The sequence below is a fragment of the Polyodon spathula genome, chromosome 18 (assembly GCF_017654505.1).
Source record: "Polyodon spathula isolate WHYD16114869_AA chromosome 18, ASM1765450v1, whole genome shotgun sequence".
Taxonomy (NCBI): Eukaryota; Metazoa; Chordata; class Actinopteri; order Acipenseriformes; family Polyodontidae; genus Polyodon; species Polyodon spathula.
Genome location: NC_054551.1, coordinates 17,706,389 through 17,722,805, shown reverse-complemented (window position 1 = coordinate 17,722,805; position 16,417 = coordinate 17,706,389). Strand labels below are relative to the sequence as shown.

The 16,417-nt window shown below is 39.8% G+C and overlaps 1 protein-coding gene across 3 annotated transcripts in view; it reads right to left on the bottom strand.

The window, feature by feature from the left end:
• si:dkey-121a11.3 (uncharacterized protein KIAA1614) overlaps positions 1-14,057 on the bottom strand; it is a 34,377-nt gene extending 20,320 nt beyond the window's left edge. For all 3 annotated transcript variants that reach the window (XM_041277047.1, XM_041277048.1, XM_041277049.1), the window contains exons 1-3: positions 13,740-14,057; positions 1,928-2,910; positions 1,113-1,182 (exon numbers count right to left, since the gene is read on the bottom strand). In XM_041277047.1, coding sequence (XP_041132981.1) covers positions 1,113-1,182; positions 1,928-2,885 — 1,028 coding nt within the window. In that variant the 5' untranslated portion in view covers positions 2,886-2,910; positions 13,740-14,057. The remainder of the gene's footprint in view (positions 1-1,112; positions 1,183-1,927; positions 2,911-13,739) is intronic.
• Positions 14,058-16,417: the final 2,360 nt, after the last annotated feature.

Sequence of the window (16,417 nt, the reverse complement as noted above, 5' to 3'; positions counted from 1 at the left end):
GCAATGACATCACAGTTTAAGAATACAGAATCTCAAATCAGGAGGCCCGTTTGTGGATTAACAGTGAAGGCTGACAAATACAGTGGTAGAAAAAACAGGTTTGATGGCAACTCAGCTGTCTGCCAGCAGATGAAGAGGGGCTGCACAGCAACAGTCAGTGCTTGAAATGGAAAAAAAAAAAAAAAGTGGGGGTACTCACAGTACTCTCAAGCTCCCTGTCCATCTCTCTCTCTCTCTCTCTCTCTCTCTCTCTCTCTCTCTCTCTCTCTCTCTCTCTCTCTCTCTCTCTCTCTCTCTCCCTGCCAGTGCCCAGCTCTCTTTGTCTCCCCTGCCCATCTCTATGTCTGTCTCTTTGTCCAGCTGTCTCTCTTTCCCGCTCATCTCGTCTATCAGTACTGCGTCTAACCACGATTTGACCTGGACTATTCAAAATAAATTCCCCTACTCAGGTTTGCAATACACTCTGGGAGTTGCAGTTGTTTTGTAATGCACTCTGGGAGTTGCAGTCTATGCTCTGCTGTGACGTTGCAGCTGCTGCTAGGACGACAAAGTAACAACTATTGCCCTGTTGCCCCAAAACATGCTGTATTACATAACAGCAGATCCATTTCTAACAGATGTGACAACGACAACAGTGAAGAAAAGGTATTAACCAGAGAGAGAGAGAGAGAGCCCACTGGAATTTGATAACTACCATATGATTTACACTGAATTTTCACAACTGCCACTGTAACGCACAGGGAGCACTGTTTGTGTCCCTAATATACATACAGTTTCAGTACCTAGAATAATCTGCACGGTATAAAAAGGCAGCTCTAACAGGTTAGTTGTCTCCAGCACAGTCAACATGCTGACCTTGGAACACTGAATAAGCTTCGTACCCTTACAACATCCTGCCTGAATAGATCATTGAAGCAAATGGAACCCATTGAACAACATGGGGATTAAAACCTGCAGGGAATTAAGACACAGCCCAAAGCTACTGGTGGTGGCCCCCTCCCCTTTGACAGTAGTATGGCAGGTTTTGTTGTTGTTGGTGAAATTACAATGAATGGAATAGCACAGAGTTTTTGTGATTGAATCTACAAGTAACTGGGAGACTGAGTGTTTACCTCGGTCCGTGGTCACAGTCTTGCAGGGAGATCCCAGAGTCCCAGTCACTATCATTGAATGTGGAAATGCCTGGAAGACAAACAAGTGCATCAGTGCCATTCTTTTTAGACAGCAACATTAAGAAAGGATGCTTTTCATCCAGGTAATACATATTATTATAGTTTTAATTAATTATAATTAACATAATTATATCATTTGAGCAGTCAGTAACATGGACGAGTTGATCTCCATGACCTACATCCACTGTAGGTACATGAATAATGTTTGACATACAGACAGATGTAAATATTGCTTCACAAATTCTCATATTCAGATACTTGTCTAAAGTTTCATTACAACTTTTTCATTACGGCCGCCTGCTGTAAAACAGAGCATTACAGTTATGAGCTGCTTCTCATTTCTAGTCTGCTGTCACACAGAGCATTACAGTTATGAGATGCTTCTCATTTCCAGTCTGCTGTCACTCACAGCATTACAGTTATGAGCTGCTTCTCATTTCCAGTCTGCTGTCACACAGAGCATTACAGTTATGAGCTGCTTCTCATTTCCAGTGCACTGTCACACAGAGCATTACAGTTATGAGCGGTTTCTCATTTCCAGTCTGCTGTCACACAGATATTCCACCTTGCTCAGGCGTGCTCAGAGACAGTCCCACAGTGAAATATGCAAGTGACCTTATTAAACATGGTAAATGAGTGCAGAAAGGATAATGCATTATGATTATTAATAAACAAATGCAAACATCAATATTATGCTAATTCAGAGTTGCATTAGAGCAAACTAACACTTTTATGGTTAACCTAGGACATCATACCTTTTTCGTTGCACTCCATGAGTTGCCCAGGATTATCCTCCTTGTTCTTAGGTCTATCCAGGATCTGCTTGAGGACCCCACGGTTCATCTCAACCCGCTCTGCCAGTGACAGCGAGCTTGCGTTACTGCACACGCTCTCCCAGCTGTCAGCCCTCCAGAGACCACCGAGTGGAACCCCATTGAACAGATTACCAGTTAAGCGACTCTCCAGGCTGTCGGCCCTCTGTAGGACCCTCGGGGGTTGACCCATCTTGGGCATCCTCTGGCAGAAAGCAGCCCCGAGCTCTGCCTGTGATTCCTCCCGCCAGCTCATGTCTCTTAAAACTTTTGGTTCCTCCTCTAAGCTAAGAGTCTCGGACTTCATGGCTTTCCAAAATCCTTTTGGAGGCGTCCAGCTCTTTGCAGAAGGTTCCAATGGAGGAAATCCTTTGTTGGTCATCCGAAGGCTGTCTAGACTAGCCCCTTCACCTTGGCCCATGGGTGGGTCCATCGTGGCATTAGCCTTATTGATTTGGTTTTCTCCGTTCAAATCTTCCATGTCACATTTGAGGACTTTGTCGGTCAGGTAGGTTTGAATTTGAAGTGCTGGATCCGCCTCTTCGTCACTACTGACCTGTTTTCCTGCGACTAGGAGGCTACATGAAGGTCGATCCTTGTCTTGGTCAGTTTTTCTGGGATTCTGGTTAAAAGCTGGCCATCCCCTCTCCCCCTTCTCTCCCTCCCCTCTCTCCCTTTTCTCTCTGCAGGCTCTCCTCTCATACAATGCCTTCACTTTGGACTGCAGAGCGGACACTGCCAAACCTGGGGCCTGCTGGGATACAGGAGATATATGGGAGAGGTTGTCCCCCAAGTCTGAACCAGCCATTATGGAGTCTGTCTCCCGTTTCTTCCTCAGGGAGGGTTTGCTGTGAATCCGACTGGAAGGACAGATACTGTCTGCCACAGCAAAGTCAGTCATCTTCTTCAGCTAGTGAGGGATTTTCCTAGAACAATACAAAACAAATATGTCAGTAACATACATCCTCCGCCACGACTGTAAATTCAATCAAATTTATTAACAGTTTTCCAGATATATGCAAAAATGTGAAACATACGTGTGGACAGACAGAAACCACCACCACTATATCCCAGTCACTGGAAATTTAGAACTATGACCTTTGTAGCTAGAGCAGTCTCATCCTGGACATCGTGTCTAGACCACCTTCACCCATTACTTATTTTAAAGAAACTTTAATAGAGCATCTCCGTTGTACAGTTTTGAATTACCAAATTGCCTTTCAATTAGGAAGATTGTCAGGGTCCTGCAGTTATAGGAACTATTCCATTCAGATAGGTGTCACAATATTTGGAAGATAACATGTTTACTTGCAATATGGTTCTGAGTGGAGAAAGCATGAGATCCTAGACTTCACTATAAAATGCATACCAACCAACTTGAAAATGTTCCCCTCATTCATCTCATAAGGACGTTGCACACCCTGCTTTAGTGGATGCCACCGCTAATCACACCACCTTCTGGAGATGTCTGGCTAATGTGTAAGACTCTGAGCTCCACTGCTTTTTATCAATTCAAACTTAGCTGAATGAGGAAAAGCGCACCTAGGAATGAAGACATGCATTTCTGAGGAATGCAAGAGGTACAGTGACACCGAAACTTATTCAGACAGCTCCAGAGCTTTCTACCAGGCGTTTCATTAACGACCCAGAGGAGGTACACGATAAGTTTGTATTGCACAGTAATTTATTTTGTACAGAACTGTGGGTATTGAAACTTTTAAGTTAAATGTTTAAATGGTAAAAGGAAAAAGAAATCTCAATCCCATTACACATATAAGACTATAGATTTATGTTACAAAGCATTTACCCGGAAAAGTCTTAGGAAGATTTTGCATTGCTTTCATTTTTTTTCTATACACAGTGTATAGTCAATTGCTCAGTGTCTTGTGCTGTCCCTTTCCAAGTCAACAGACACACTCCCATGCATACCGGCTCTCTCCAAACACAGAATATAGTATTCATTACATAGATCAACCTTCAAGAATTCGGTTGGTTTAAATTAAAAAACCTTTTATTTTCAGGATGTTTCAGGCAAAAGCCCTTCTTCAGCTGTTTAAAAATAAAAGTAAACACAGTGCAGTAAACTTGTATATATATATATATATATATATATATATATATATATATATATATATATAATATATATATATATATATATATATATTGTAATTGAAAACCTTGACTTATTGGTCATGTGTTTCTGGCAAACAGGCTACAATTAATTGTCACAGCATTTCTAGGATCCATTCTTAACCTACCGCATGCAGTGTATTCAAAACTGACCACTGAGACGCCATGAACCATTGAAGTACAAGAAGCTTGATAACATGTAAACTCAAGCTGTGCAGCAGAATTGCTGTGTGTATTGATTACACATTAAAATGAAATGTCATACGGAATTCATGTTTTCAATTCATAAAGCACCCAGTATGCAGCTCATCTGGAGCGCTGCTCCTAACCAATACTTTAAGTGCAACACAGAAACCAGGACCAGTGAACAAGTGGATGGGCATAGATGGGCGGAATCGCCTCCTGTCGTCTATACATGTTCATATTTTATCGTTGTTATGTTCAAACAAGCATTCTGAGTGGGGCTAGCTTGTGTTCATTCTGATATTCTGTTTAAAGAATACTAACAAAAGCAATGGGCTATACATATAATTGATACATCACATATCTTGTAAGTTTGTGTTGTATAATCATTTGTTTTGTACAGAACTGTAGGTACTGCTCTGGCCTGGTTCTCTTCCTACCTATCCGACCGCAACTATCAGGCAACCTGGAATGGCTCAACCTCCACACCTCTCCTGAGCAACATACAAAGACCCTTCCTCGCCAACTACTCCATTCAGTTCCTCGTCCAGTATCTGGTACTCTCCCGCCTAGACTACTGCAACTCCTTCCTTGGCCGGCCTCCCTGCATCCACCACCCATGTGCTCCAGTTCATCCAGAACTCTGCTGCTCGCCTGGTGTTCTCTCTGCCTCGCTTTTCCCACACTACTCCACTGCTCTGCACACTCCCGATCACCGCTTGCATCCAGTTCAAGAGTCTTGTACTCGCCTACCAATACCTTGACCAGACTGCACCCAGCTACCTCCAGACCCTCTCTCCCTACAACCACACCCAACCTCTCCGCCTGCACTAGAAGACTGGCTGTACCTCCTCCACGCTCCCCTGTCTCCAGAGCCCGCTCCTTCTCCACCCTCGCCCCGCAGTGGTGGAACAACCTTCCTATGGATGTCAGGACTGCCCAGTCCTTGACCACCTTCCAGCACCTCCTCAAGACACACCTCTTCAGACAACTTCTGTAAAACTCAACTCTTCCGTTCTGGAGCATATAGCACTCTGCCTTTAATACACTTTAACTTGCACTTATCTGCTCCCTATTTTACTGTATTTAATCCTGCACTGAACCCAATCTGTAGTATCTTGTATTTCACTTACACTCGTATCTAACCCTGATGTAACTATCAACACTGTTATCTGCTCTTGAACTGTCCCGATCTCAAATCGTACTGTTTTGTATTTGCTCTTATTAGGACTGAACTCATTGTATTTTGTATTGTGCTCTTAATTGTACTATAATTGATATGTATTCTCTATATACAACTGTAAGCAGCCCTGAATAAGGGTGTCTGCTAATAAATAAATAAATTAATAAATTAATAAATGAATAATATAGGAAAAACAGAATATTAGCAAAAGCAATGAGTTTATATATAAGCGTGACAGGGATGGCTGAGGTGGTGACGTCATGCCAGAAGCATGAACAGAACACAGGCAAGGTACACAAAAATAAATAAAAATGTTTCACAAAAAAATACTGCTCAAAAAGCAACATAATATAATAAATAAAAACAAGTCACGAACACAAAATTGACTACAGGTCAGGCTGGGCAATCGCCTTCAATATTCCTATAGTTTTTATTTTACTTTCAGTTTGACTTCCCTCTCTTGCTCGCTCTCGTTCCTCCTCCAAACACCCACAGAACGCAGAGAGCTGCAGGCTTTTTATCTTAGTGACAGAGGGATTAACCACCTGTCAGTTATCTGATTATCCCTTGGTCACATTCTGCACGGGTTTTCTAATTACCAACTGGCAGAGGATGAGCTGCCAACACCAGCTCTGCCAGAACACATTAAAAAAAAAAAAAAAAAAACACACTGCTACGGCATCACAAAATAAATAATGAAAAACAATAGACAAGGGGCAGAGAGGTACCCCGTTCTAAAACAAACATAAACACATTTTAAATTCCAAACAACAAAATGCAACACATTTAAACAGCAGGGATTTGCAAGGCTTTTCTACCGCCCTGCTACAATAAGAAAAATAGAATATTAACAAAAGCAAAGAGTAAGAAAATAGTTTTAAATGGTAGATCATGCACCTATTAAACCCAGTGCAGATTTTGCTCACATTTTATTGTATTAAGTATTGATGGATATTAAGTCAGGAAGCAGGTAATGGAGATGAATCTTTCAATTACACCCTCTTTACTGGCAGAACATCTAGGCTACATGGCTTGATAAATGCTCAAAGCCAATTTGATGGTACATTTACCCCTAATCTAATGCACACAGATTTACAGCCTTACTTACGGGAACTGCCAGCATCACTGCCATTGTATCCCTGTCTAATATGTGACAAACGGACTGTTTTGAATAGTAATGCATGTCTATGACTGCTCACGGTGCCCAATAACAGAACAAAACAACTTCTGGTTCTGGTTCTGCAGACTCTGATGATGGTGCAACTATGGCTCCAGGCATTTAAAAAAAAAGGAAAACACATTTCCAGAATGACAAAATTGATATATTAGTTTCTAAAATAAAAATAAAATAAAATTTTAAAAAATCAAGAAATATTACTTAACTGCCCAGAGCAAAAACAATTAAGAAAAGAAACATGGAAAGAGATAATTTAAAATAAATTCAACAACAACACTGAAATGCCAAAATACGACCCAAGAGGTAGTACTAACACTTCAGATCTCTGTTACATATTGTTACCCTTTTGAATCATCTGCAGAAAGTTAACAGCAGTACTTTTGCAATGGGCATGCTGCTGTTTGTTTTGCATGTTTTGCTGTGTTAATTGCCAATTTTTTTTTCTTATAATTGTAAAGTTGTATAAGGGAATACTTAATTGTATTATTGTCAATCGCTTGTCTACAGCACTCTCCAGAAACTACAGTGTGCTAAATAAGCACACATTCCATACACAATAATGGGGAATTAATACAAGGAGAGGGGAGTACTTTTAAGGTATTAGAATTACAATGCAACAACAGTGAAATTGTAGATATACATGTAAAACAAATAGCTAAAAACAGCAGGGGCTTTGATGCAAAAGGAAGGCTATAGCAGGAGATAAACCATACAATATAAATCTATGGATTTGAAAACAACAGACACTTGTTGGTGCCACTTAATCTTGTATAATAGTAATTGGTGCTAATAAGTAGTGACTCCTAATTCCACATAAACATATAGCAGTCTCAATGTACTGTTACTACATATTTAAATGCGTCATTCACTTTCAACAATGTTTTTGATCATTAGTCCAAAATAAAACAAACAATAATATGTTTTGTATAGAAACGTCTTGATCAGAAGTGACACCCATTCACTTGTATCAGAATGCGATACGACTGCCTTGGGGTCATCACAGCTTCTAGAAGTCGTGTATCTACATAGCAGGTACAATATTTTAATATTTATTGCCACTCTTCTTAACAGTTCAGTTTCACATGCTCAGTGCTTGAAGACTGTATTCTTTTCACAACCTTCCAGCAATTTGATTGAGAACAGGATATAGTCTAGCCTTGACTTTTCCACCCCAGTGTTAAAATATGTCTAAATGAAACACTGAAATGAATATGGGTGTGACTGCTTGCTTCTTACTGAAAACCTTGTTAATGTACTGTTACAGTTTGAGATGTGGTTCTGCTGTAGAAACAGCCCATACATATTGCTTACACTGACTGCTGGAACTCAAGTATTGTCTAATACAGTTTAAATGGACCAATTTACTTACAGAGCTTGATTCTAACAAATTGCAAGCACATGCAGGAAATCGGAGACGGGATAGGGGAAACTGAGCAGGAGAGCGACAGATTATGGTAACAGACTCAATTCCCTTCTGTGTAGCCTTGTGTGAATTAGAGTTAACTCAATATTTACACAGCTCACACACACAAGTGCTGTCTCAGCACATCTCACCATGTTTAATTGATGCTCCCCTGGCATACCTTTCCTTTTGCAAAGCATGCACAAATACTGTGGTTTGTTTTCAGTATTCAACTCTGCCCCAGATATAGTCTCGGATTTATGGGGAGATTCGTCTTCTTTAACCCATGCAGCGCCTAACCCAGGATTCTTAAGAGTTCTTTTATTTTTCATGAATAGTGTTAAAATATGGAAAGCAACACCTGGTAAATGTCATTATTTCACAGTATTTAACTTTATCTACTTGGAGCCCCCCCACCACCCCCACCCATCCCCTACAATAATGAGTCATAAGACTGCGGGGCTTCTCCCTCTGGCACTAGAGACGGCGGGGTTTCTCCCTCTGGCATGGGAGACAGCAGGACGTCTCCCTCTTCACCCTGAACTCTCCACAGGCGAGGCACCAACCCTCTAGGCCAGCGAGGAGGGTGTCTAAACCTCCATTCCAGATGGCTTGGGAGTCAGAGGGGCCCGTCTCAGGCTTTTCAGCAGGCCTTAAAGCGGAGCCACATCCAGGGACCACCACATATATTGTGTACATCTTCATAAGGCGATGTCTTCTTATGGATACCCCTCTTTCTGGTGCCCAAACTCCAGACAACCCCTTCAGCTTCCCGCCGCCTCAACTGCTCTGCTAGTTTGTCCATTTATGAAAAAAACTGCAGTCCGAGTCTCCAGGGAGGGTTATCCCACTTACCAAATGTAGCAGGATAGAGCTGTTGCTCAAGAGGTTACTGCCAAAAAGGGAGACTCAGAGACCGCAAAGCTGCAGTTTAAGCACTCGAGCACACATGTATTAATGAAACAGGACACAAGGGCCAAAACAAAGAGTTTAAACAGAAGAAAAAAAAAAAAAAACACAGCAAGGAATATAGAAAACACAAACACTTACTAACGCCATGCTGAGCAATGCTTCCACTGGCTTCTCTCCTCACCAAACAAAGGTTTTGTTTCTCCTTATAAATGCATATGGCCATTCCCAATTATCGCTTAATAAACTAATTTGGGAATGGACACATTTCACCTGTGACTGTTGGCAGGGATGGATTTAACCCCACCTCTGCCAAACTTACATTCACAAATACCCCAATTTACTCAATACCCACACTATTAACACTTTTGCAATGGTACAAATCTGGAAAGCCCAGTGCTACACATGCATGCTGAAGCACAAGGTAGGAGCACTTTCACTGCAATAGAGAGCTCTGTGAATTCCTGAAATTTGAAAGATTTGTTGAATCCACAGATGTGAGGAACGGCTCACAAACCCAGGCAAGTGAGCTGCAATCTTCTTCAAAGCAGTCGTTGAACTGCTCTTTCAGTCCTATCACGTGTTCATCAACGGTGGCTTTCAGATCACTGTACTCCACAGTGCTGCCACAATCCTCGACGAAATCTGAAAATGTGGGAAACATGTCACAATTTCCATCTGATAGTCAAGAGGCCCACATGTCGAGTTTTTGAACAAAAGCTGTTACCTTGTGTGAACAAGACAGCTTGTGGGTGACGTTCGACCAGGAAGGAGACACACAGGACTGGGGTATGACAGCGCTGATGTGCATGTTTAATAAAAACTACGTCACTGCAAATCCCAACGCCTTGATCCCAATTCATACCTTCTTCATGAACAAAATTATCTAACAAGCAAACACTTTTTTAAGATGCAACGTCTCAATTTTTCTTTTGAAAAAGTCGAGTAGCTTATCCTTCAGTCCAGGGTGTCTCGTCTGTAAAAAGTGTCTCAGTTAGCAAGCCTTCAAGCTGTCATTAGCCAGCACATCACGACACACTGAGGATGGGGTTCATCTGCACTTCCAACAAAAGCGAAATTAATTTCTAAGTAACTTTCTTCGTATTTCTGAACTTTCTTTTTTTTTTTTCACGCAACCACAAACTGATCCATTGTATGTACTGGAAATGTGTAGAATGTGGTGGGAACAGAACTTAAACACAAATTCTCCCATGGTTTTCTGGACTAAATAAGTACCAGTATCATAAGTAAATTAAAAAGATTTAAAAATATATTTTTTGTTATAACTACAATTACTGAATTCAATCAATCAATCTTTATTTTATACAGAGCCTTTCATAGTGGACGACCATCACAAAGCACTTTACAAGATAGTGATCACTCCTTGGTATACCATTATGAATATGTTGTCAGGGCTTAGTATGTCCCAAATCATGTCAAATTTATGTTAGTGCATATCATATATTCAAAAAATATATTATATATATATATATATATATGATTTTGCCTACATTACATACAATATGTCTATGGACTGCACCTAGAAGAAGTGAGAAGCTCCTGAACTCATAGTCCCTGTATCTGGCAATACTGTGGGCACACTGAAACTCATACCTCTTCAACAGCTATAACACTAACATGTATCTGCACCACAGATGCAAATTCACAATTCCAACATTGATATGATAAAAAAAGTGGATGACCCTGACATGCATCAACAATACGCACAAGGGGGCTCTCGAGTGGCGCATCTGGTAAAGGCACTCTACCCAGAGTGCAGAACGTATCCTATACCTTGGAGATCGCCGGTATGAATTCAAGCTATGCCACTGCTGACTGTGGACTGGAATTCCAAGGGGGCGGCACGCATAACTGGCTGCCCAGGTGGGGTAGGGGTTACATCAGTTGGGGGATCCTTGGCTCACTGTACAGCAGTGACCCCTGTGGCTGGCCATCTGCAGGCTGGCCTGTACACAATTCAGAACTGCGTGGTTCTCCAATGATATAAGTTCTGGATATGGCTGCACAGTGGGCTTGCAAAGCGAAAAAAAGCGGATAACTGACGGCACTCGTTTCGTGAACGTGCGTGCTCATCTTCCTCTCTCCCAAGTTAGTTCAGGGGTTGCAGAGGCGAGCCAGGTTCAATAATAATTGGGCATTCCAAAATTGGGAGAAAATTGGAAAATGAATAAAAATAATTGTTAAATAAATAAATAAATAAAAATCAGCCAATCAGAGCACACATTTCACCTTCTGCCACATGCATTCCACATCACATCACAGAGAAGCCCTATTCATGACTTCAGCTGTGCCACTTTCAGTTTTTACTGTGCTGTATTATCAGCATTACATATCAGCACGTTTGACATCACCTGAGCACCTTTTCAAGTTACCTTTGCAAAGTCCATTCAAAATGGTGACATCACAATCCGCAGAGTACCTCAGCCACTTAACAGTACTCTCTTCAGCAACCCTTTTCCCTCTTATCAGTGAAATCAATGAAATTGATAATGGACTAAATAAAGTTTGGTAATGGCTTATAAAGAAATATAACGTGTATATTAATAATAAACTACTTTTTTAGTGGACAAGAACATTTGTTTTAAAAAGGATATGTTAGAAGAAAGTTACTCACGGCCACTGCAAGGACAACGGAACTGAACATTAAAGGTTCAAGTTTGGAATTAAATCTTTGAAACTTTGAATGAAACTTAGTAAGTTCTATGACTGAGAAATACGTCTAATGTTTAACCTTGATCTTTTAGTTTCTTTTAGGGTTTCTAAATTCAACCCTATTTAGTGTTTAACAGTTATGGATGGAATTAAATTGCATCTGTTGTGCAGTGTATTGTTTTATATTCACAGTAAGTTAAAGTTGAACTTAATAATCTACTTTAAAATAAAAACTAATTTCTGGTTGTTTTCAAAGTTTTCTTTTTAATGAGTGATGGCGTATCTACCTGTGCCTCTCTGCTGTTGTGAATTTTGATACTGTGAATGAAGTGTGTTTCGGGGGACACTTGTCTTATTCACTATCCCCTTGCCCCATGGCAAGACAGTTTAAACGTTATTCACAGTATGAATTATACAAAAACAATCACATGGTATTTACACAGGTAATGAACTGTAGACTTGGTTTAAAAAAATATTTTTTTCCCCCTGTTTTAGAGTTTTTATTTACTAAGAGCATGATTAAAACATTCTTCAAAAAAACAATTCTTAAAACAGACCTTAATTTTGTGACTAGGGGCCTGTGTGTTTTTATTTGAAAATAATGAATTTACTGTAGAAGGGTGATTATATTTAAATGTAATACAACGTTTTTACTGAATGATGATTTCAGAAACACAAAATACATTACTAACCAGTCATGGATCAGTGACCAGTATAAATGTATTAAATAAGAACACTGAGGAACAAAGAAACATAAAGAGAAAACTAAACGCTAGCCTTCAAAATGTTTACCACAATACTGTATTCCTTCGATTTTAAGATGCACTTTTTAAACCATATTTTCTCCTCAAAAATAGCCTGTGTCTTAAATTCAAGTACAGTGAAGAACCAAAACGTTACTGCCCGATCTCCAATCATACATGACGTGCAGGCAGCCATTTTCAAAGAAACATTATCAGCTTCCTGAGGAATTCGAAGAGAAGTTTTTAGAATTTCAGCGTTTCTATCAAACATTACCAGCTGGGCAGATCGGAAATGTTGATTAGACCCCCGTATTTTGGACATACCAATCAATACTGTTCACAAATTCGGAGAAAAACAGGTGTGATTAATCACAACTGGAAATGAGAAGCAGCACATAACTGTAATACTCTGTGTGATAGCAGGCTGCCACAAACTGCCTCCATATGCGTAATTGAGGCTGTGTCTTTGTAAATGCAGATTTATTTGATGTTTTATTGTTTCCTCAAATTGAGAGTGAGAAATTTGGACTGCCTCTTAAATTTGAGGGAGTCTTAAATTTGAAGGAACACAGTAGTTGTGCACTGTAATTTAGCAGTTTTTCCATGCTATACCACAGTTTACCATGTATTTTAATATGCTGTATCATACCTCTTTGGGCTTCACAATGCTTATGCTTTGCTGCAGCCTTCACTATACTTTATTATACTTTGCTAGGCTTTACCTATGGGAAACATTTATAAGGATCCTTTGGAATCAGGCTGCTCCAGTCCCAAGTGCAATGAGTTTGACAATTCCTATGGAGAATCCTGACACTGACGTCAGTGTAATCCACATCATGACACAAAGCACTGTTTTACTGCTGCAGTAGTATCAGGAGCGTGCCTGTGTATCTCTCACTAGAGTCACACAATTTAAATCTGTGAACTCTCACAGGCAAACTTGTCAGCGGCATTCCTCTCCCACACTGGCTGGAAATCCAAACACAGAGCTTGCTGCCTCATATAAAAGAAAGCAGAACACCACAGCCTTATTTGTAAATGCAAACATGTGACATAAGAACCAACAGACAGACATATACTTTCCTACATACTCTGATTCTGACACTTCCAACCTGTGCAAAAGAATGTATGTAAGATATACGTTCAGGCAGACAGGCACCCCTTATAGCCCCATATTCTGAAATTCAACCACTTATGCTAAAGTTTCATCACATTTGGACAAGCAGTTCTCTAAACATATGTAAACAAATAATCATTGCATATAGTACGTTCAGTTACTGACAACATCCCAACTAATGTAAGTTAAAAAGCAGATGCACTTGAAAGCAATGCTGGTGATATAATATTGTACCTACAAGTAGAATCCAAACGCTTGATGTAGCTTGGTTCCGTTCTCCACATCCCGAGTTATCAATGATTCAGATCTCTGCATTGCACTGCACTTCCTTCAGCAGCTCCTTGGGTATTTGTATCCATTAAGACTTTGTTTTTCCACAAATCAAATCAACTATTCAGCATTCTGAAACTTTTCTGTGAGTGTGAAGGCCTCACATGGTCTGTCTTCCAGCTTGGAGCCTGTTGTCGATGTTTGAAGACTGCCTGTGCTAATCTCTGCTGCATACCTGAGCTACAAACCAGCCAAACTGCTCCCTTCCAAAATAAGCTCCCAGAATCCAGAGCAGCTGACTATAAAAGGTTATCCACATGTGTGAACCCTCATAGTTGCCCTGGCGATAGGTGCATCCTCCCAAGTGCCATTGGCTACTTGAAAATGCCAAAAGACAAAAACGAAAGAACTGATTGGTGTAGACTGAAGGACCTGACCCCCCAAAGGGAGGAGCTTTTGTAACTTGACACTAGAGTTTGAAAAGGAAAGAAAATCTTCAAGAAATTACAGTGCTGAAGAAGTTCCAAGTTCTCTTAGTGAATTCCATTGCTGCCTAGGAATTTCCTTTGTTTATTTTGGTTTGAGTGGGGATCATTTTCCTATTTTTTCAGTGTAACTGAAGTTTCTGAACATTTGTGGGCCTGGTTTGAAGCAAGTGGAAAAGGGGAATAAAATCTCAAAGGAACAGAATTATTTTAACGGCACAAAACTAACAATTTATAGACCACTATAATAAATAATCCAAGAATTATAGTTGAATGATCTATCCTTACTACAAGTACAAAAAACAAACAATTGTGATAAAGATAACTGATGGGACAATGCAGCATTGTCACTAACAGCTGAACAGTTTTTGTGTTTTGTACTTTTTAAAAGCTACTCTTGCAACACGCTGGCTCTTACTTCTACAGAGGCTTAGCTTGATCTAGCCTGGATTACATATAGCTATGACAGCCAATTAGAACCGAGGAGCCGCTCCTGGACTCAGGTGAAAGCACCTGAACATAAACAAAGGTTTGCTCTATTTTCCAAATTAAGAAAAAACTGCAAATGCCAAAAACTAACTACTGAAGTTGACTTAGTTCTGCCAACTATTGTGTCTGAGACCACTCAAACTACTACAGCGTTCACACTGAAATTACATCTGATCTCTAATTAACCAGGGAGGTGTGGAGTTCCATGTGCTTCATTAAGTCTCACAAGAGCTTCACTGTCCTACTTGGGATGCCTCTTAGCTCTATCTGCTCCAACACCTCTCCCCTTCCTCCAGCTGGCTCTCATTGTGGCCTGCCTGCCTGCCTGTCAGGGCTGTAAGGTTATGCACATGGGACTGGGAGGTACAGCACAGAGCTGACAGGAATGTTTACACAGCACAGCTGGCCGGTTAACCCATTTTTATAGGTGGAGTGAGGCTACTTCACTGACACCTTGCTTTGTGATTTCAGGAAGTCGCACTTCAGTAATGATTAAGTGCAAGTTTACCATTTGTTTACACCCCCTTATCTTTGTGCAATTGCTTAAAACAAATGGTATTTTGTATTTTTCGAGGTTATGGTGCTTTTCTCGAGGCTTGGGAGCTGCTCTTCAGTAGTTGCTTGCCATAGAAATAAATGTAGACCAGCTCACCCAGTTTGGTTTTTAAAATGGCGCTATGTTTACTTTATAAAAAAAAATACAAAAAACAATAACATTTTAAACTTTAAAATAGTTTCTAAACTTTCCCTTTAGAAGCACAAAAAAACTGCTGGGAAAACTCAAAATAAAACTGCAAATTTACATTTTTTTTTTATCCACTTTGGTAAATAAAGTTGACATTCGAAATCACAGGCTATGTGTACCAAACTGATGAGAGTGCCATGGTCTGGGCGAAATATAGACGTATTTGGCATTTACCAACCAGATATCCAGCTTGGGTCCCTTGAGAGATGCTTTAACATAGTGGCCTCTAGTGGCCTCTAGTAGTAGTAATTGTACAGATCAATTGTACTTTAAACTGTCTTGTTTATTAACTTTTTAAAGTATTTTAAAGTGCAAAATAATAATAATAATAATAATAATAATAATAATAATAAATAATAAATGAAGATGGTGCTTAACAAACATTTAACATATAATAAAATAATAATAATAATAATAATAATAATATTATTATTATTATTATTATTATTATTATTATTATTATTATTATTATTATTAAAATCTGTGTTATTATGCACAGGTCACCACTATTACTACTATTATTACTTTTATTTAGTTTTTACCATTTAAAATAGTCCTGTGAACTTGACAGAAAATGCTTCATAAATATGGCTCATAATCTTCAAAACTATGTATGAGCTTGGGACGTTGGGACATGTCACATAGAAACAAAGTTATTGCTGGCTTTGTTTTACAGTGTATAGAATAGTAGGACCTCGAATATCTATTGTTTGGTGAATCCCGAATCAGCGCAGGGGTGGTGGTGGTGCTTGAGCCTAAAAATAATTGGCTTCTCTAAATTGGGAGAAAATGATTAAAAAAAAACAATTGGCGACTACTAAATTAAAAAAAAAAAGAAATGCATGCAGTGTGTTACCTAATCCAAAAGCAGCTTTATCCCAAAACAGACTCATACATCTCCCTGATTCATCAAGGAAAACTGTCCAG